Source organism: Primulina huaijiensis, chromosome 2 (genome assembly GCF_012295235.1).
Source record: "Primulina huaijiensis isolate GDHJ02 chromosome 2, ASM1229523v2, whole genome shotgun sequence".
Lineage (NCBI taxonomy): Eukaryota > Viridiplantae > Streptophyta > Magnoliopsida > Lamiales > Gesneriaceae > Primulina > Primulina huaijiensis.
This window is the reverse complement of record NC_133307.1, coordinates 27,549,709-27,573,030: the sequence shown is the minus strand read 5'-3', so window position 1 is coordinate 27,573,030 and position 23,322 is coordinate 27,549,709. Positions and strand designations below refer to the sequence as shown.

The 23,322-nt window shown below is 34.4% G+C and overlaps 1 protein-coding gene and 1 long non-coding RNA gene across 8 annotated transcripts; one reads left to right on the top strand and one right to left on the bottom strand.

Moving 5' to 3' along the window:
• The first annotated feature begins 1,505 nt into the window (after positions 1-1,505).
• On the top strand, positions 1,506-3,983 carry LOC140961054 (uncharacterized). The gene is made up of 3 exons (XR_012172283.1): positions 1,506-1,796; positions 2,965-3,200; positions 3,299-3,983. It is a non-coding gene; the product is annotated as an uncharacterized lncRNA (long non-coding RNA).
• A 2,040-nt stretch (positions 3,984-6,023) lies between these two features.
• LOC140971220 (BTB/POZ domain-containing protein FBL11) lies at positions 6,024-22,414 on the bottom strand. Of its 7 annotated transcripts, none has more exons than XR_012174264.1 (19): positions 22,195-22,414; positions 22,045-22,095; positions 21,846-21,966; positions 15,309-15,450; positions 15,141-15,190; positions 14,833-14,921; positions 14,664-14,754; positions 14,127-14,163; positions 13,870-14,021; positions 12,756-13,308; positions 12,017-12,283; positions 11,373-11,518; positions 10,688-11,038; positions 7,743-7,986; positions 7,492-7,547; positions 7,250-7,362; positions 6,528-6,572; positions 6,371-6,439; positions 6,024-6,255 (listed from the first exon to the last, which is right to left on the bottom strand). XR_012174264.1 is itself a non-coding variant. In XM_073433359.1 (19 exons), exons 1-19 carry the CDS (start codon positions 22,368-22,370, stop codon positions 6,082-6,084), a joined length of 2,895 nt encoding a protein of 964 aa, XP_073289460.1. In that variant the 5' UTR covers positions 22,371-22,414; the 3' UTR covers positions 6,024-6,081. The 7 variants fall into 7 exon arrangements, 6 of the variants coding, with proteins under 6 accessions (XP_073289460.1, XP_073289461.1, XP_073289463.1 ...); XM_073433359.1 differs by having other exon boundaries at positions 7,282-7,362; XM_073433360.1 differs by having other exon boundaries at positions 7,282-7,362; positions 12,053-12,283.
• Positions 22,415-23,322: the final 908 nt, after the last annotated feature.

The following is a 23,322-nucleotide window of genomic DNA, read 5'->3' as shown; positions in this document are numbered from 1 at the left end:
CCGTGGTGGATGCGAAAGAGGGTGTCTCGGCTTCACCCTCCACTCCACTTGATTCCTTACACCAGGATGATGGACGCAGAGACAAAATAAATTTTATATGTATTTTTTCTGGAAATTGAATTTTCGTCCTTCCCGTTCTCAGGTAACCAATAAACTTGCATGCGGCACCATGAGTCTCATCAATGAAATTGTGTCAATCTTGTGTTGCAATAGATTACGTTCACTTTCCATATGTGTTAGTATAATTTCTAATAATTCGTTCGCTCTGCACGGAAAACAAGGAATCCGGGGAAGAGATCGATTATGCTTTCCATGCAAAAATTGAAGTTTAAAGCCAAACCAAAGTTTCGCAGAAGCTTCTCAATGGTGGCAGATGACGACGGAACTTTTCAACCTTTTTCGACGATTCTGATATGGGATGCCCAAGATGGATGAATTATTTGTAGTCGTTTGTATATGTAAATCTAGGGTTTATATTAATGTATCCAACATTGCTGCGGCCAATGATGATGCAATTTCTTCAACTATGCAGAAAATAAATTTTATGGTGTAACTTTTTCTAAAAGTACAAGAATATAATAAAATTAATATATCAGCCAACCTTTGGTACAAATACTAAAACCCTTACGCACCACACCGTTTGGTATGAATGATGAGATTCAATATCCTTGTATTATCATATATCAAGTTTTGCTAAACTTTGACAACAATTGTAATTAAAAGAAACTATATCATCCTTGCTTTCAATTTATCATGACCATCTACCGAACCAAACGATATATATCCCTATGAGCCATCAAACCTTCTCTATACATGTTAACATGTGTGGCGATTCCTGAATGGGACGACTTGAATCCATGCCGGTCTTAATTCCTACCTTAAAAATGTGCAAATAATATTTTCAAAAAAAATAAAATAAAATGGTGCAAATAATGCAAATGAAGATCAATCCAATGTTGGCACCACAATCTCCTCAAGTCTTGACTTTATAATATATATGCCTATTTTTTGTTGTTAACTGTACGTATTTAGAAAAGTTGGTCGATTTTAAAGTATGACATATTCGATTTAAAATCATAAAGAATTTTTTTCCATTGATGAGTCAATTTCATTCAGACAAAAAACAAAAAAAAAAGATAGAAATGTGTATAAATCAATCAATATTTTGGTTTAGTTTATATTATAAATCACAGAAATCACTTTATAATATAAATCGCTTGGTGCAGATAAAAAAGACATTAATTGATTATTCATAATTGTTTCGTCTCATAATTGAATCAAGTTCTACAGAAGATTATAGTCATAAATCAATATGTTATTCATTTATTTGTCACTACAATAAAAACACGATTTTATAATGGAATTAGAGACATAAAAAACCGGTCTGTAATTATTTGAAACCGATGTTATTAAATTATATCTTAAACCGTTTACACTTTTCAAAAAATTATATATTTTATATTTTAATTTGCGACCAATTTTCAAATGCCAGTCGCTAATTAGAACCCGAAATTAGCATTTGGTCTCTAATTTGAGACTGATATATAAGCGTGGTGTCTCTTTTAACGCCCACTCGCTCAAGACCTAGAAATCTCAATTTCACGTGTTAGTCGCCGTCATCCGCTCCACCATCCACACTCGTCGTCGTCCCCCCAAATCTCCACCACCTCCATCAACTACTGTTTTTTTTTTCTGTCTATTTTTTTCTTCATTTGGGTATGTATTTATATTTTTGTGTATTACAGATCTACCGCTGCACACATAGCTGCCATACCTCATCCCTTCTCTGATTAAAGGTAATTTCAATTTTTTTTTAAAACCTAAATTTCAAATTTTTTTATTCAGTTGGTTTGTATTTTTAGATTAGAATCAGTTTGATTCAAATTTTATGTTTATGAATCTTCAATCTTTTTATCATCTGGTTCATCTTACAATAATTTCCATTTTTAAATTAATGATAGCTTGTCATCCGTACTTTGTCAATGCTTGCTTATCTCGTCCCATGAGCCAAAAGACCTTTTTACAAGATGAATGATAAGGAAAAATTGAATTAAATTTGGAGTGGGTCTCATGTGAGACCGTCTCACGGATATTAATTTGTGAGACGGGTCAACCCTACCCATATTCACAATAAAAAGTAATACTCTTAGCATAAAAAGTAATACTTTTTCATGGATGACCCAAATAAGAGATCTGTCTCACAGATACGACCCGTGAGACCGTCTCACACAAGTTTTTGTCTTAAATTTGACGAATAAAAAAAAAGGAAAATGGAATTAGATACCAACACGATCATGAAATAAAAGGAATATATAGATTGCAATTGTTAGATTGTTTGAAAAAAATATTAGTTTTGCTATTGATATGTATGTTTTAGTTTTTAGAAAATGTTTTTGTTTTTTGTTGGTATTATACTATATAATAATTATTCTAGTTAATGACCTCAATAACATGAATAAAATTTCAAGATACATTATAGTATACGGGATATTTTAAAATCTTCATCATCATTATTAAAATATTGCATTTGGATTGATAAATTAATTTAAAATTATGATATACAAAATTCATGATTCTAAATTCATTTAATTTGTTTGAATAAATTTAATTTTAGTGATTTTGAATTTACCTCTATTCAAACATAGACAATTGTGTTCTTAATTGTGGAAAAATCAAATTCATCTATTAAAAAACAATCGAAAATCTATAATTACAAATACATGGAATGTTTACACAATATACTAAGAGTTGAATAATATTCCATAAGATTTTTTAATTAAATAATAGCAATATATGGGTAATATTATATCTTATTTTGTTAATCCTATCGAAAAAGGAGATAATTAGATTACCCAAATTATAAATCTTGTCACAGACGCGTGAAACCCTAATTTGCTTCCTATAAATATATCATTCTGTGGTTAGAAATTCACACCAACAACAATTTATGTTTAATTGCAACAGAGAGAGCAAGCAAAGCGGCGTTTCCAGAGACCATTCTGCCTTTCCAGCAGAAAAGAGACGCTGTTATCCGGGGAATGGTTGCCGCAGTGCCGCCGCCGCCGTGGTAGATGCGGAGGCAGGCAGAATAATCTGCAGCACAAATAAAATAAATTTTATGTGTAATTTTTCTAAAAAAAATTATTTTGTTTTATTAACCAAACAAATCCGGCATGCGACGTCGCCATGCTAAAGTTTGGGTATAATCTCCTTTTCCTTTTTGTTGTTCTTTGGTCTTGATTGATTTTAGATTGAGATTCCAGTCGAATGAAGAGTGTAACTTTTTTCATTGAAACAGTTTCCAGGATGAAGAGACAGAAACGTGGGGTGGTTTAGCTGCTTCCTCTCCAGAGTGAGGCCAACCACTTCTTTGACATCGGTCCATCCCAATTCTTCATCATAGTTCGGCTTCCAATTACAAATCACCAAACGATCCTTCACAAAGCTCTCCATATAAAAAAAAAAAAAAACTTATTCCCGTTTTAACAAACCTGCTGACGCATTTTAGTGTGGCCTGGACTTGTCGCTGATAGCCTCCGATGCATCATCTTTTTCATCCCCTTTGGACCCAATGTCTTGTCAAGCTTTATCAAATGCATTGCCATGCCTTGAGAATATATATAGCCACTTCAATCCAACCACCACCCACATACAGCAACTCCAGTGCCTTGATGTGCTCGGTATGATAAAAACAATATGCTGAAGTTAATACCACTACATTGCCGTAAAGAATGGTCTATACCGGTTCGATTTCCAGTTACATTTTGTAATATACTCGTACTACCATGCTGCAATCACGAAAACTCTTGTGAAACGGCTTCATGAGTCAATTTTGTGAGACAGTTCTTCTATTTGGATCACCCCTGAAAAAATATTTTTTTATTGTAAATATAAATAGGATTAACTCGTGTCAGACCTACTCGTGTCTAATTAGTTTAGTGGAAAATATTGATTGTTTTCAGGTATATATATACTTATTGTTGATGGCATCCAAAAATTAATTGCGACTCTTTCATTGTTAATTAATTAGCGACCGATTTTGCAAAATCCGTCATTAAAGAAAAATAACAACATAATTTTTTGGCGCCTTAATTAACATCCGATTCGCAAATTCAGTTGCTATTTTACGACGACAACTTTTTACAAGTCTGTTGCTAACGAACATTTTACGATTAATGACTAACGACGGATTTGCAAAATGTTCGTTGTCTCTGTCTTAAATTAAGGGGGCACCCAAAATATTCAGTTATTTTTTTCCTTTTATTTGAGTTATTTAATTTATATACTAACGACTGTTTTTCAGCAAAAAAGACAGCCAAAAAATGGTACATACCATATGTACAACACGTTGTCACAGTTTAAAATAATTGATTTGCGTTTCAAGTTAACATGGCCGCACAAAGCTGCAGGCTATTCTTTGAAAGGGTCAAGGGAGTTTGGCATAAATTGTTTTATTGATTTTTTAATCTTATTATGAAAACAGGTTGTCAATATATTTATTTGAACTTATTTTAAAAATTAATGATATTGACATATTTATTATTATAAGATTTTTTTATTGTTAAGATTACCAAAAATACATAATATTATGAAGATAACGTAAGTAGTTATATCTGTCTGTGAAAATAGTTTTAAATTTTATATAAATGTTAAATCTATACTTGAAAGATAAAACTATTTAATATTTATAATTTATAAAAATGGATTTTTTTTGGGAAAATAAATATTTAATAGTATATTAATTTTTTGCAAGTAAATTTGTTAATTTTCAAAAAAAAAAAAATTGAGTCAACTTATAAGATATCAAATAAGGTGTCAAACAATCTATTTTGATGGCTTGTAAAAAATTTTTTTTAAAAAATAAAATAAAACAAAATTTGAGAGCTTATAGCTTATAAGCAGTATCAAACAAATATATTCTTACTAATTGCATATATTCATTTGCAATAATAAGATAAAGAACCATTAATAACTTACTGTCTGATCAAGTGCAATAATTGAACATATCAATATAGTCCATTGAGTTGATTTGAAATATTAAAGTAATTTTGTTATCATGAGTAGAGACATGAAACCTATTCGCAAAGCTGGGCCCAATAATACATGTCCTTCCCAGTCTAATAATTAATCTTTACAATTAGGAGTTTGAAGCGTGATCCAAAATTAGGGAACTTTGGGCTTTTGTAAAAGAAGTAAAACTAGTAGAGAAAGTAAATTTCAAAGTAACAGAATTTTCTGAAAGACGGGCAAAGAGAATCGAATCTTTCATGGAAAAACAATACCTCACTTACTCAAAGGACGGGCAAAGAGAACACAATACAGGTCTTTCTATCTCCATGCCATTGTTCCAGACAACAATACTCACATATGATGATTGGTAACATAGTGCCACATAAATATAAATCCCAAACGCTCTAAAATTATAGTCCATCATTGCTTCAATTTTGCGAAAACAACATAAATATTTAAGGTTTCAAAGTTTAAAGGAGCAATTCTCTTCATACGAAATATAGGGTGGGGAGGGGAAGTTTTTTTCTCCCTTGAGCGGAGAAAAGAAGGTTTTTTGTTTTTTTTTTTACAAGAGGAGAGGAAGTTTTATGTGACAGGACGAGTTGGCCCGACATGTCTAGCCAATTTTTAGTCATATTAGATAGCTTGGGCCGGCTTTCTGATGGGTATGAGAAAATGCCAAGCTGACCCATCTATTTTATGTGGTGGGACGGGCTAGTCCGACGGATCTCATTCCTTTTGACAACTCTATATTACAGTGAGAAAATACAATGGTCCAGCCAATCATAGGCCATGTGCTCACTTTGAGTCCAACCTTCACTAAAGTTTTGAATATTTCAAGAACTTCAAATCCAATCCCGAAGTGCATCGCCTAATCTTCACTGCCATGCAAGCAAATCGACACCAATCACCCGATCAAGTAAAATGAATTTTAAAATTTTACATACAAGAAAAATAAATCTAGTCTCCAGTGGATATTATATCTGATGCTGCGTGCTACTCAGTTTTGTTAAAAAAAATAAACAGAAATGATTTATACCCACATCAAAGACTTAGCTTCTTGTTTGAGCGCTATAATCTTTCCTTCACCACAGTTCTTGTAAGTGTTTCGCTGTTCCACACGAGGGCCAACGTCTCCTTATGCACGGGAATTCTTCGAGCCTCCAAGTTGTGAAGATCTAAAGTCCACCTTTTAAGCTTGCATCTTGCGATTTTAACAATACCGAGGAAATATCTGTCATGAAACTGAAGCATGCACGTGTAAGACATAATAGCTTGCTAAAGGTGGCAGGCTTCAATTATGAGTGGGAAGATGGGCTGGGGAGGGGATATGAGAAATTGATGATCCAGTCCAACTTACACTTGGAAGGTCATAATCGCCATCGGTAGCATCACATATGTCAAGTGATATTTTACGAAGCATTGGCAACTGCAGTCGTGACAGAGGCACAATTTTGGCACGCATTGAGACTGTTCAATATCTACTAAGCAACAATCACCAGAATAGCTATGCGTACCTTGGAAGCAGCATCAATTATGAAGTTTCTAGGAATTCCAGGGCCCTACAGTTTTGATGAACATCAGAGATTGTTTAAAACAAGCAAATGAGCTTGTGAGGCTGAATTGAAGGATATAGCAATTGCCCGTATATTAAGAATCAAAGACATCATGCTTAATGTGAACAAAACTCGCAGATGGGCTCCCTGCTAAAACATGCAACACAATTACATAGTGGGTACTTGTTTTATGGCTATTTTTAATTTTGAATCAAACGCTAATTACTGAGTGACTCATCTAAGAAATACACCACCAGGGACCTTTATATCATTGTAGAACAAACAATCTCATCCTTGTGTCCCCCATTGTCTTTTGCAGTTGTGTACGAATCTAAATGCAAAATAGTAATCGGAAAATTATAGTGGGTTAAATAAGTTTGGCACAAAAGAGAAATCAACAATTAAATGGTGGCAGGATGCCTCATCAGATTTCTCATGCCAATAGGGACTGAAAATGCGTAATTGTTGCTCCCTACGTGGAATCCCAACACAAGTTGAAATATCAACTTGGTATGTTATCAATAGAATCTCTTGCAACTCAGGTGATGCAAACACCAAACTGAGACTGGATATCATATTTCGATTTTTCAAAAATAAGATATTCCCGTGACATGTACCATCTTAGTATCATGCATCAAAACAGAATAATGCTGGTCAATACATAATATGAGAAAAAACCTAACCAACTGCAAAAGAAAGGATTGGCTGTGCTCACAGTGTGACGTAGCACAAGATCTTCAAGAGCACAACAGTTGAAAAGGGGTCTAATACCATTGGCTGTAATTTCTCCACATTCCTGAAAGCAGTGGACAGGACAACGTGCCAATGATGTGAAAATAACTAAAGCAGCCTACTATGCAAAAGAACTACAAAGATCTGCCCACACATAGTAATGAAAGGAACCCAGAGAATGGTGGTAACAAACCTCAAGATGGAGAGATGTCAACCCGGGCCAACTTCTTGAAATAATATTTTGTGATTCTGGGAAAGATAAGGCAAAGCAAGGAACAAACTTTCATTTTATTATGTGGCAGTGAATATAACTTTTTGCTTCTGAGCCACCTCTCACACAATAATAAGCAAATAGAGTAAGAAAAAAAAACTCGAAAGAAAGTTTTGCATTTACAAACATTGAGTTAATCCATGCTTATTAAGATTTTTAGACGAGACATTCACCTGAATTAAGCAATGTGCATCCTTTCAATGAAAGAGTATTTAAATTCGTACAACTATCAGCCATAATCATCAAATCTTCATTGGTCATCCACGGTGTTACTCTTTCAAGTTTCAACTTCATTAAATTTGGCATCTTGAACCTGAAGCTTAATGAGGATATGCCACCAAAACAATAGCACAAAGACAAGGATCTCAAGTGCGGAAGTGTACTTATAAGTTTGGTTATTGCAGAATCTGATATCACCTATGAACAAAAAGTAAGAATATTTAATGGAAATTACTGCTTGTAGCAGTTATAACAATGAAAAGAAACAATATTCGAAAAAATAGATGTACGGACTAATGGGTAAGCGCAAAAATACATTGGCTTTATCACAGAATTCAAATATTGCAGCATTACACAAGGATAAAAGTCACGCAACGATTTCTGCTGATGGCCACTTTACTAAAAGTTGTTTTTGGCTCTCAAGAAAAGAAGAATTATAAGAGAAGTCCGACTCCATATAGCTACTATAAAAGCCTTTCCAACCCATCAAATCATTCAATAAATCTTTTGTGAGTCAACTGTCAATTGGGATGCAAAATAAGACATTTGAAGACAAACTCAACTTCTAAGCTCTACATTTACTCCTAAGTTATCACCAACTACAACTGATAGAAGAATGAGATAACCTTCAAAAAAAGATCTGAAGACCACATATATGACTGATAAGTATCAAAGAGAGTCTGCAGCCCCAAAATTCAAGAAAGAAACAAGAAAAAACACAAAAGTAAGGCGGCACCCATGTCAATGTTGCGTGCATGGTTGGATAGTTGAAAAGAAAATGAGACACGACTCTCTCTGGTTGGACCGTGTGGTGCAAATTTGGTCAACAAAAAGAAAGAACTTTAAAAAAAGACAAAGCATGAATAGGTTATGAGAAAAGATGGTGACTGAAAAGAAAGATCTAGCAGCAATGGATGAAGGTTGGACTTTTCTGAGAAGGAATTTAACATGTTGTGCTCTTGCAAGCAAGGAAAAGAACGGAGGAACAACATTTTTTGATATAAAAAGACAGCAAGCAAGAGAACCGAAGAGAAGGAGAAAAGACGGCTATTTTCAGAAGGAAAAAAAAACAGAAGGTCCCGAGAATATCAAGGTGGAAGGAAACGGGGAAGAAAACAAAGGGAAAAGCAACAGGTCAACGACGGAACAAATTCAGATTTGTTTCTTGTACCTAATTCCTACTCATCTTACATTTGAGTTGAAATAGTTTTCTAATGTTGCGTATCCAATTTATTCATATTATAAACTAAATTATTTTATCAAGATTATATGATCTTTTGTTTTGAATCTATGATTTAATAGTTATTTGATTGAATTCCTGAAATTTCTGAGTGCATGTTTGGTGCAGTGGAAAAAGTGTTTCAAACGAAACCATGAAACTCAGCTCAACTGATAGAACAATATAAAACTGGAATAATATTAACGTGTTTGAATACAAGTAATAGACTCATATACAGTACTAATTCTAATCCTAGACCAAGTAGGATATCAATAATTCTAATATAACTAAAATACTAGTCCCAATGCCCTTGAAATACCAACAGTTCTAAGGCGCTTAAAATACCAAACATCTAATTCCATTGCATCTAAGCAACTTAAAAATCTAGATAATAATAAACAAAAACTAATAATATGAATGGTGAAAATATTAATCTTGTATTACATCAATGTTTTATTATTTTTAATGCTTTCAAATATTGATCACCTTTGAACAATTTTATGTATAATAATTCAGAATGAGAGATGAAATCACAATAAGATAGAATAATTCATGACACAATTCAGATTTAGATCTAAATCGAGAAATAAAATCAAATACATATGTGCTTGACATAGACCATTATATCAAAGGCTAGTGATTTTCATAAAATTTAATGCGATATTAATTTGTTAAATGATTTAAAGAGATTTAATTGTTACGAATTAATATGTAATTTGATATAGTTCGAGAGACCACATCAAATAAATCAAGAAACCCTTCACCACAGAAAAAATGAAAATTCAATAGAAAATAATAAGGCTGCGTTTGGTTGAATGATAAAATAAAGAAATGATTAAGAGATAAATGATAAAGAAAATTATTGAAGTAGAAAATGATAAAATAATATTATGTTTGGTATGATTATTAAAAATGAGATAATTTAGAATCTTTTGATGAATTGACTAAATTGTCCTTTCACTATTGCGATGGCAGGCAGGCGGGCGGCGGTGATGGTCGCCCGGCGGCGGCGGTGGTCGGTCGTGGGGTGATAGGCAGGTGGTGGTGGTCCGACTCGCGGCGGTGGTCGGTCGGCGGCGGCGGCGATGGTCGGTCGGCGTCGGCGGCGGTCGCGAGAAGTGGTGGTGAGTTTGAATATAGAAGAAGGGTAAAATTGGAAAAATATGATGGATTAAGCGTTGGATTAATAATCCTAGGGAGGGAGAAGTGATTATTTTATCCTAGTTAATATAATCTAATCCTTTATAGGAGGGATTGACTTGTTAAATAAAAATCCTACCAAACATAGGATTAGGTGGGTTTAAAAAACCTACCAAACGCAGCGTAAAAAGATTATAGGGGATTACAATCAGTGAACCGAAATCTTGATAATAATTACCCATCGACTTTTTCCTTGCGATCTACATTTGTTTAGTTAAGAATTTGAGTTATTTTTATTTTATTTAAATTATTCATTCCAATATCATATGTTAAATATAGTTTAAATAAGTTTATTTGGTCCTTGCTAGTTAGTCCGGTAGAACGACAACCCTTTTTTTCATCAAGTTTTATATAGTTAGTCCGGTAGAACGACAACAATTTTTGTCCATCACCATATAAAAACTTGACACCATATGTCTGCAGTTAATTCGTGCTATTTAGTCAAACTTGTGAATTTGTAATTGAAAATTTTTCAAGTACCTGAAAATAAAGAACCACCATCTCAAGCAATGGACAGGTGGTGGGTATGAGCTTCAAGCCTTCAAGACCCAAGGATGCACCTAAACCAATAGTTAGAGTTCGTAAAGTCCTGATTGCTGGTTTTAGGGCTCCAAATGACAGAAACGAAAATCCCCATCCAAGTTCAATCTCCTCCAATTGGCAGGACTTGCCAAGGTCTGAGAACAACTCTTTTGGAGTAAATGATGATATACACAATTTTGTCTCTTCGGTTCCAATTTGCTCTTGTACAAGTTGTGTGCAGCCTCTTGTTTTCAAAAATTTTAGATCAAGATTTCGGCAAATAACATGAGACAAAGCACTGCAAGAAACCTGGAATAGTTAAAGCACAAAGTTAAAGATTAGATTGGGATGCTCTTGAGTTCAACTCAAGTTTTATTTTAAAAAGTAGATAGTTAATAAAGTTCATATTCCAGATAATTTTAGTTAGTTGGTCTACTTAGAGAAGCTTTAGAGAAGTCATTTAGCTTCTGTTTGACAAGTTGAAGCTAATCAAGGAAATTAACAAATGCAAAGTGTCTTATTCATCCAAATTCCTAAAACAACTACCACAACTCATCTAAATCCCATGAAACAATATGAGTGGTGAAAGGAGCTTTATCATATAAGAGAAAAGCTTAATGCTACTTTATGACATCCTTCACACCTTGGTTTCTGAAACATCAAGCATCTGCAAGGAGGATCCCCGAAACCTGTAAAGGGCATCATCGACAAGTTGAATTTCTCTGAGGCAGAGACTTCTTAAATGACATGCTCCAAACATAAGCTCGGAAAGAATCGTTCCATCTATCCCTGGCAAAAAGATTGAATAAAGGAAAAGTGTTGAGGAAATTTATGCTGTGCTTCCATGTATAAACATATGGACCAATGTCTCTTCCAGAGTTCAACAATGTGTAAGATGAAATGGAGGATTTCTTTCTCTATGTTGACTGTGATGTTAGTCTCCTGGTACCAGAGTTGATAAAAACATTTAAAATCTAAACTGTTATGCTTATGAAGTTTGACTTCTCATCAAACTAAACATTAGAACTAACCAGGTAAAGGATAATTCATCCTCAAGTTGCACTGTCATTTCTTGAAATCTCTCTTCTGATTTTATGTTATGCCATGCAAATGGGCGAAGAGCAATAGCAAATTCATAGAATAAGAGACTTTATTTCGACACGACTTTATAGAAGAATATCATCCCACATGCTATGTAACATATGCGATGGAGAAAGAATAGTATCACTTATCCAGTGAATGTTAAAGTGATTAGGAGGATGAGTTGAAATGTAAACCATCACATACCATTACAGCCACCAATGTGTAGAGTTTGAAGCTTACGAGGCATCGACTGAGAGTATTTTTCACTTTGTTGAGTTTTACTGGAGATACTGGAGCAAAGCGCTAGAGCGGAGTTATTCCCAAAAGAAGTATCACAAGCCACCATAGAATGTAGCTTTTTGCATTTCAGAATCATCACTGACAAACCACAATCCGTAACAGATGTGCACCCTCTCATGTTAACAAAATTCAAGGATTCACAGACTTCTGATATGTTATAGAGATCAGAATCTGCTCAAACAATGAAATGCTAATTCAACAATTAAAGATTTGCCAAGTAAAAGTTATTTACACCTAGAAAATCAAGCAAAAATAACTGATTCATTGCAAAACTGGTGACCATTTTCTTATATCAATATAAATTTTTAATAAATAATTTTTCTTTTCTTAGGCTTGAAATGATGGATACAGTTATTTAGTATTTTCAAAGAAAAATTTTAGTCGAAACTAGTAAGTTAGAATGGTCTCATTTAGAAATACCACACTATTTTTACAAATAACTCAATAAATTTGTAATTACAGTGTGCGATTCAAATAAGGTAATTCAGACCCTACATCTAGATTCTGGTAATAGAACCCTAGCCAATACAGGCAATAAACAGATACCCTTTCAATTGACTCTTTAAAGCACTTCTCTTACTATTTAAATTTATTGAGTAAATTTAATAATGCCTCTGGGATAGATGGAGAGAAAGAAACTTACCATATATGTCCGTTCGACCGTCTAAAGTGAGTTTGGTTATATTTGACAGAAATGGCCAGGACAAGAAAGACAATGAGGCAGCAGAATGATAATTATATCCGTCTAACGGCATTGATCTTTGTGGTGTTGGAATCTGTGAGGAAGATATAATAGATACTCGGGCAGGTATAACAGGACTAATGTCCAGAGTTAGGTCAATACTGGTGAGTAGAGGGAATTTTTGCAGGAAATGACACAACTTTGGGGTCTTGAAGTTCAAAAAATAAGCTGCCTTCAATGTTCTTAAAGATGGAAATGACTTGCAAAAAAATTCAATGGCCAATCCAAGAGGAAGTGATGGACAGTTTGAAATGTCCACTTCTTGCACTGCCTCAAAACTCAACATCTGTTCCATTGTCTGTGAAATCAGAGAACCGTCCAAACCAACATTTGCAAAATTCATGGGAGACTTCTCAATGATTTTTCTGAACACCGAATCTGCACTGCCAGAAGGAAGAATGGAAAACAGGAATAATCCCGGTGTAATCTGTGGGCAACCAGAAAGATCCACTTTCTGTAGAATTGCATGGGAAAAGTAAGTATTTAATAATTGCAGCAGACTATTCACATAAAGCACAATTTAAGAGGAATTAATATTGAGATTGACTCTTGGCAAGATAATCTTCCAATAAACATACTAATTGACAGACCGGCGATCGAGAGGTTTTAAAGAGATTCTTGACATACACAAACAAAATGCACAAAATAATCCATGACGCTCGCATGTCAAAACCAATGAGTGAACCAATAATCTCGTTTTGAACTATTATATGGATATGTGAGAAAAAAGAAGGATGGATATTCTTTCAGCAAGTTGATCTTTGCAACCACGCAGTCTGGCCTATCAACAACTATAATTTTAATATCTAATCTTATAATAAAAAAAAGGTCATAGTTCTTACAGTGATGATTACACTGAGCTCTATATCACTTAAAAAAAATTGATAACTAAAACCAAATCACTGAGAAAAATATCGAGTTTAACTCAAAGTTTGATAACTTGTAGGAAAAAATTAGGGAATCAAGACTACAAAATGCTGAATACACAAGCACAAAGCAAAATGTAAAAAAAAACCTGTGTAAATTTTGTCAGACGAACTTTAAAGTGACTCAAGTCACCTTGTTTTAATATTTCTTTCAACCTTGTATTAGGATGTCTCGCAAGACTAAGGATACTGCCAGTCGCTTCATCAGCAAACATTGAAAAAAATTGGTACCCCCGCTTCCCTAGAACAAAAAATGAGTGATAAATTGATAGGCTGGTAACACAACAGATCATTCATCGTTGCACGGATAAATGAAAGAGGTTTCAGAATATACAAGAAGGCATACCTGCGGCAAACCACAACGGTAGAAGATTTATTCGTATCTGTTAGGGAAAATACAAATATTTACAATTCTGTTAAGTGTTTTCAATAAATATTCTTGAAACACTAAGTTCAGTGCTCTTCATTTTGCTAGTTGTTTCACTAAATCCTGAACCTTCTACGGTAACATTCCCTATAAAAAAATGAATCATCTCTAGGAGGGAGCTCATCGTTTTAAAAGCCAATACTGTACCAAGCATACTGAACTTTGGATTTGTTCATTTTTACTATTGAAAAATTAAGGGTTTTTGAATGACGTCGTTCCAAACAATTTGTTCTTGTATTGACATTTTAATCTTGTTGCAGTAAAATACAGTACTGAACTGTATTATATCTTTTATGAGTATTATCAAGCAGCTCGTGCCACGTATTAGTCCCCAGACTTGCACAAAAAAAAACAAAATTCACTCACAACACGATCTACATCTCACAATCATATGAGCACACCCATCAAGTTAAAAATCATATTGCCTTAACAAGAGATATAAAAATCTATTCATACCTCGTGTGAGTCTACATTGTTACTCCAGCCCTCTGGTTTCACAGTCTTTGCGGTGAGCCAAACTTGAATCGCATCAAAAAGGTGCTTCTCACTGTGAAAAAAAGTCAAGAATGAACAACAAAGCAGAAATTCCAGAATATTAGTATTCAAAACAATAACAGCATCCCACCTGTCTAGAGTTAAATCAGAATGCTTGATACATGAGTACAGTAGTTCGTGAGGAATATCAGCGAAAGAGTTAAAGGATAATGCCCACATCTGCAGAAACAAAAGATAAAATGTGGATTGACAATATACGGACGGTAAACTTAATTACAACCTTGACTGATAAATCTTACCATGAGTTTAGCTGACATTGAAATTATTATAAATGTTTAAGTTGATATATTACAAAAGAAAAAGTGACCCTTCTTATACAAAAGCATCGATACACCAAAACTCGGAGAAAACTAACTGTGTCAACTGCAAAACACTTACAAAGTTCCTTGCCAGATAGCTCGTACAAAGCTGAAGGATAGAATCATTTGCTGCAACATATTCCACTTCCATCTATAAGATTTAATTCCATATCACTAATTTAAATAAATTAAGGCCCATCGTTATTCAGAATATAAATATTTATTTAAACCAAAAGGAAAACCGTACCCTGCTCCAAACCATACTTCCAGATATGAATCAAGCCATCTAGACAAAGTTGTGGCGATTGAAATTCTTTGTATGAAGTTACTTCATTCAACCAAACTTGACATTTCAAGAGAAGTGTCTCAACCCCAAAAAATAAAGCCGCCTGAGAGCATAAAAAATTAATTTCAAACATTATGACACAACACATTTTAAGATAACAGTCCATCACGGACTGAAATGTTTCCACTAGCCAATCACTAGGGACTCCGATAGTTAAGTCAACTCGAGAGCTTTAAGAATTATATTTTAAAAAATCATTTGTGTGAACATGAAAGATTAATCTCTAAAAGCTGCAATCCGAGACAGTGATCAATCAATTTGCTAATCGGAAAACAAGAAACATAAACCATAATCTCAAGTAATAGAGCAAGTATTAGCACGATAAAGCAAGCATGTCAACTTTGTAAACAATCCAATTATATTATAGCTAGAAAACATACCATTCTGCTTCATTAAGATAAATAAAAATTTAAGTGGCATCTCAACATGAATGTTTCAATCCTCAGAAATTATCAAACTCAACAACACACACGGGTGAAAGATAAGGGAGTAAGATATGATGCTTCCACGGCATGTTGTCGCATCATACTATCTAGTACGTGGATGGATGAAGCAGTAGGAGATAAACAAAGAAGAGTAAGGAAATTACCAAGGAAGCTTGAGGAATATGTAATTCAGTTGAAGTAGAAAGCATGTGGAGAAATATCCAGTTAATTGGTTGTACACATTCGTTACGAGCAGTTAGTTTAGTTTTCATTCATTGTATAAAAGGAAAACAACACCTAAGAATTGTATGGAACTTCATTCTTGAATATACAGAAATTGAATTCTTCTTTTCCCAATTCTTCAACTCTCAATCTTTTCTTGTTGACAATTCAAGCATGCATATTTTGTATTCAAAGTTTTTTTTCAAAGTTTAGTTCAAAGTTGGCTACCAAACTTTGAAAACACATCCAACATTCACACTTCACCAAACCCAAAATTTTTCATCTAAATACCATACATTTGCATCCATTCAATCCATCCCAAAACAAGCAAAAACACAAACAATTGAGTATTGTATAGCCTAGTCATTTAGATAAATTTTAGTATGCTCTGTGGTTGCGGCAATGTCCGATCTTCCACATCAGAAAGAATTTTCTATGTGATTAGAGTTGTATGAGTTCCACTTTGAAAGTGAGATTGAGTGTGTGTCATCCAAGAATAATTATTCTTGAAGTTGTTGGTGTCCCCTAAGTTGTTCTAGGGAGAGTTGTTATCTCCTATTGTTGTAGGAACGATTTGTACCCATTATTGATATAGTGGAGATTAATTATATATTAATAATATAATGACTAGGCTATACAATACTCAATTGCTTGTGTTTTTGCTTGTTTTGGGATGGATTGAATGGATGCAAATGTATGGTATTTATAGGAAAAATTTTGGGTTTGGTGAAGTGTAAATGTTGGATGTGTTTTCGAAGTTTGGTAGCCAACTTTGAACCAAACTTTGAAAAAAAACTTTGAATACAAAATATGCATGCTTGAATTGTCAACAATTCTCCCCCTCAAGCTTCATTTTGTAGATTCAAACAGACCTGCAATATTTCTACAGTTTTCCAGCTTTTCTTTGGACAATGACTTCGTAAACATATCGGAACCATTATCATCGGTACGTATCTTCTCAAGATGTAACAATTTCTCGTTCAACGCATCTCGGATCCTAGGATACCTTACATCAATATGCTTTGACCTTGAGTGTAAACTGGAGTTCACGATATTATCGCTAAAGGGAAAAGAATCAACCCTTCCGCTGTACGAAAAGTTATTTAATTTGGCTATCTTTCCCAACAAGTGGTATCAGAGCCACATTAGGATACATGGAAGAATCCATTGGAGGGATGTTTAAACTCAACGGATCAAATTATTCCATATGGAAGGCAAGCATGTTGGACCTGCTATATTGCAAAGATCTGTATTTGCCATTGAGTGGTGATAGTGTCAAGCCAGAAAACCTATCAAATGAAGAATGGACTATATTGCATCGAAAAGCTGTCGGTTCCATACGACGGTTTATCGAACACAGTATCTTTCATCACTTCGCGAACGAGAATAAAGCTGATGCTCTGTGGACCAAAATTGAAGCTATGTTTGAGAGAAAGAATGCCTTGAACAAAGCTTCGATTATCAGAAATCTTGCACGACTGAGATACAAAGAAAATGCAAATATGACAGAGCATCTGAATGCTTACCAGGGTCTAATCAACCAATCTATCACCATGAAGATTACCCTGGATGACGAAGTTACGGCACTATTATTACTGAGCTCCTTGCCAGATAGTCGGGATACTCTTGTGGTGTCACTCAGTAATTCTGCTCCTGATGGAAAACTGACATTACAAACAGTCAAAGATTGTTTTCTAAATGAAGAGTCCAGAAGAGAAGAGCAAGAAGCCAACTGTGAAACTAAGGCATTAGTTACAGAAATCGTTGGTAATCGAGGAAGAAATTACACACGAGGACCTCATAAAGGAAGAGACAAATCCAGAGGAAAGTCCAAGACCAGAAAAGAATTCAAGTGCCATTATTGTGGAGGTCCAAATCACTATGAAAGAGAATGCAGAAAAAAGAAAAGAGATCAAAGGAATGGGACAAAGTCGGAAGAGAAAGACACGGCTGCAGTTACATCTGATGGAGATATTATCATCTTTGGCGATGATGCATGTGTCAGTATATCATACCAGCAAACTGATTGGATTATTGACTCGGGAGCTTCATATCATATTACTCCACACAGAGATATGTTTGTTTCCTACTCAAGTGGAAACTTTGGCAAAGTTAGAATGGCCAATCAAGGTTTGACTGAGGTCGTTGGTGTGGGGAGCATTGTCTTGGAGACAGATACAGGGTGTCACCTCATTCTCAGAGATGTTCGACATGTTCCAAATATTCGATTTAACATCATCTCTACAGGCAGGCTTGATGATGATGGTTGTTCCAGTCACTTTGGTGAAGGAAAATGGAAACTCACCAAATGATCTCTTATTATTGCTAGAGGTATGAAGCAAAATTCTCTTTACCTCATGCAAGCAAAAATATCTAATGGAGAGGTTCATGCATCTACAAAAACCTCATCTATTGAGTTGTGGCACAATAGACTTGGACATATTAGCCAGAAGGGAATGGAAACTTTGGCTAAGAGAAAACTCCTTCCTGAAGTATCTGGTATGCATTTGGAAACTTGTGTTGATTGTTTGGCAGGAAAACAACACAGAGTTGCATTTCAAAGTTTTTCTTCATCAAGAAAAACTCAACGCTTGGAGTTAGTACACATAGATTTGTGTTACATGAAAGACAGAACTCTCGGTGGTGCGCTATATTTTGTGACCTTTATTGATGATTTCTCACGAAAGGTTTGGTGCTTTGCGCTGAAATCTAAAGATCATGTCCTTAAGGTCTTTAAGCATTTTCACGCAAAAGTTGAAAGAGAAACAGAAAAGAAACTGAAGTGTATTCGTTCCGACAATGGTGGTGAATATAGGGGTCCGTTTGAGCAATACTGTATAACTCATGGTATCATACTTGAGAAAAGTGTTCCAAAAACCCCTCAGCACAATGGTCTAGCTTAAAGAATGAACAGGACAATTTGTGAAAGGATAAAGTGTATGTTATCACACTCCAAATTGCCCAATTCTTTTTGGGGCGAAGCTATGAGAACTGCAATTGATTTGATCAACCTTTCTCCATCAGCTTCGTTAGATGGTGATGTTCCTAACAAAATTTGGACAGGGAAAGATGTCTCATACAAACACTTGAGAGTGTTTGGTTGCAAAGCCTTTGTTCATATACTAAAAGATGAAAGATCCAAGCTTGATGACAAATCCAAAAAGTGCATATTTTTGGGTTATGGCCAGGAAGATTTCGGATACAGATTATAGGATCCATTGAATCAAAAGATTGTTAGAAGCCGAGATGTTGTATTCCTCGAAGATGAAATTGGTTCTGATGTGGAACACAACAAACAATCACAATCATCCAATTCAGAAATTCCTGTAAATTTAGATCCAGTTTATTTCCCCACAATTCAGGATCACGGGGGAGAAACACAAACTGAGCATGACGAGTTAGTTGAGCCAATAGATGCTCAAGACAACTCTTCAACTCTACCTTCAGAAACAGAGATCAGAAGGTCCACTAGACAAAGAATACCTTCTACGAGATACAACCCACATGAGTATGTGATGATCACTGATGGCGGAGAACCAGAGAATTTCAAAGAAGTTGTATCAATTACACAAAAAGATACGTGGATCGAAGCAATGAAAGAAGAGATGCAATCGCTTTATGAAAATCACACCTACAACTTAGTAAAGCTACCAAAGGGTAAGAAAGCACTCAAAAATAAATGGGTTTACATGTTGAAGACTGAAGAAAATAAATCACGGCTAAGGTACAAAGCGAGGCTAGTTGTGAAGGCTTTCAGCCAGAAGTAAGGTGTTGATTTTGATGAAATTTTCTCACCCGTGGTGAAGATGTCCTCTATCATAGTTGTTCTGAGACTTGCAGCTAGTATGGATATGGAAATAGAACAACTCGATGTTAAGACTGCATTTCTTCATGGTGATCTGGATTAAGAAATATATATGGAGCAACCGAAAGGATGCATAGTTAAAGGCAAAGAGGATATGGTGTGTCGACTAAACAAAAGATTGTACGGGTTGAAACAAGCTCCAAGACAGTGGTACAAGAAGTTTGATACATTCACGATGAATCATGGGTACAGCATAACCAATTCTGATCATTGTGTATTTGTTAAGAAATATGATCAGAATGATATCATCATATTATTGTTGTATGTTGATGATATGTTGATCATTGGTCATGATCCAAGCAAGATAGAAAAGCTTAAGGGAGAGCTTAAAAGTCTTTTGCAATGAAAGACTTAGGACCAGCAAAACAGATTCTTGGAATGAAGATCTCTAGGGATATGGCCAATAAGAAACTATGGTTATCTCAAGAACAATACATTGAGAAAGTTCTTGAAAGATTCAAAATGGATAAAGCAAAAGCTGTTGGTACTCCACTTGCAGGACATTTCAAACTAAGTTCCATTCAATGTCCCACAAGTGAGGAAGAAAAGAAAGAACTGGAAAAGGTTCCTTATGCTTCAGCAGTCGGCAGTTTGATGTATGCGATGGTATGTACGAGACCTGACATTGCTCACGCAGTTGGCATGGTAAGTCGATTTCTCTCGAATCCTGGCAAGATCACTGGTCAGCAGTGAAATGGATTTCCGATATTTGAGAGGTACTTCTAAGCTTTGTTTGAGATTCGGAACTAGTCAAACTGTGTTAGAAGGTTATACTGATGCAGATAAGGCTGGTGATGTTGATTCTAGAAAGTCCGCATCCGGATACTTGATGACATTTGCAGGGGGAGCAGTCTCATGGCAATCAAAACTTCAAAAATGCGTGGCATTGTCCACAACAGAAGCCGAGTACATAGCCACAACTCAAGCATGTAAAGAACTACTATGGTTGAAGAAGTTTCTACAAGAGTTAGGCTTGAGACAAGACAAATTTACGCTCTACTGTGATAGTCAGAGTGCAATTCATCTGAGTAAGAACTCCAGTTTACACTCAAGGTCAAAGCATATTGATGTAAGGTATCATTGGATCCGAGATGCGTTGAACGAGAAATTGTTACATCTTGAGAAAATACATACCGATGATAATGGTTCCGATATGTTTACGAAGTCATTGTCCAAAGAAAAGCTGGAAAACTGTAGAAATATTGCAGGTCTGTTTGAATCTACAAAATGAAGCTTGAGGGGGAGAATTGTTGACAATTCAAGCATGCATATTTTGTATTCAAAGTTTGGATCAAAGTTGGCTACCAAACTTTGAAAACACATCCAACATTCACACTTCACCAAACCCAAAATTTTTCCTATAAATACCATACATTTGCATCCATTCAATCCATCCCAAAACAAGCAAAAACACAAGCAATTGAGTATTGTATAGCCTAGTCATTTAGATAAATTTTAGTATGCTCTGTGGTTGCGGCAATGTCCGATCTTCCACATCAGAAAGAATTTTCTATGTGATTAGAGTTGTGTGATTTCCACTTTGAAAGTGAGATTGAGTGTGTGTCATCCAAGAATAATTATTCTTGAAGTTGTAAGTGTCCCCTAAGTTGTTCTAGGGAGAGTTGTTGTTATCTCCTGTTGTTGTAGGAACGATTTGTACTCATTATTGATATAGTGGAGATTTCTTTTGTTGGACTTCGGTCTCGTGGTTTTTCTCTAATTTGGGTTTTCCACGTAAAAATCCTTGTGTCGTTTTCTTCATAATTATTATAATTGTTGATATCGTGGAAATATTTTGATCCGATATTATCGCTAAAGGGAAAAGAATCAACCATTCCGCTGTACGAAAAGTCATTTAATTTGGCTATCTTTCCCAACATTTCTCGTATCACTATCCATAAATCAACTTAAAAAAACAGAAATCACCTCATTCAGAGTTACAAAATTATCCGAAGTAACATCCATATGACATCCAAATATAAACCTCAAAACACTCAAAATCGCTTCCGGATTCCAATGTAGTGCTACATAATCCAGCCGAGACTCACTGAAACAAAAAGATACAGCTGAATAACAGGAGAAGCTTCAGTGAAAAAAAAATATAGTCGTTCAGGAAATCAAATACCAAAATCTTCCAAGTAGGAGCCCCCGAAAATACGAAGATTCTTCAATTAGCCTGTTAATTTAATGTCACCCCACATATCAATATCAAACTAAAAAATATATGAAAAATACAAGCAGCCACGTGAATAAAAGTCAAATTTATATCACTGACCTGCTGCGATTGACTCGAATTTTAACTACAGCGTGAGTTAGAATTGAAGGAAAGTCCCAATTATGGATATCCGCCGTCGAAATTACGATATCGTCAAGACTCTCAGACGGGTTCAGTTCGGTACAGACAAGAGTCAAGGCGCCAATCGCATCACTGTCGCCTTCCTGGGGCGCCATTTCTTTGGCTCGAAGCTGGCAGTACGTTTGGCTTTCGTTCTTCATTGCTTTGAAATTAGATTTTTATGTAAATAAAATATATTTTTATGAAAAATAAAATAATAAATGAGTATTAAAATATAATATTTAAGTTTTTATTTTGTATTATTTTATTTCTTTTAAAAAATTATATATATAGTTTTTTTAATATAAAATTAAGAGTATTTAAGTTGAGTGGAACATTATTGAAAAAAAAAAATTGATGTATTTGGTAATAAAAAGTTCTCAAATATAATAATATGTTAGTTAGAAATATAAATCTAGTCAAATAATTTGTTGATTTATAGAAAAAAATTTGAATATGTTTGTTCTTGATCCTGTCATCTGCAAAATTGACTTATAATTTGAAATCATGTTTACATTATAATGCTTAAAAAATTGAGTGATTCACGTAGTTTTAGATGATATTCTAAAACGTATGACAAAACGTCGAAATCGAAGCTCAAGTTTTATAAGTTTATCAAGTTTAATATGAAATTAAACGTAAAAATATTTTGTTGTCTTCAGGATTTTTTGTTCAAATATTTAGTATTTGAAATTTAAATTTAAATTTTTTTTTAAAAAAAATTTAACTTCAAATATAAAAAAAACTAAAGATCAATTAAAATTTTATCTAAGAGCTCATAGTATATAATTGTATTTAATAACGTTTAATCATGTTTTTTCGTTCTTTATATGACCAATATTATATGAAATCAAAACTTTTTTTTTTACGTTTTGCGCTTAATCGTATGTAATATGTCAAAATTGTCAAGCCTTTCTTGATATTTGAAGATGTGTGGCTACGTGGGTGACGTGGATATTAGAAAAACATAAATATTAAAATTGATTTTAAATTTGTTTCACATATAAAAAAAGAAACATGACACCGACTCAAACTATATATGTAAAATATACTTGACGAAAATGAGAT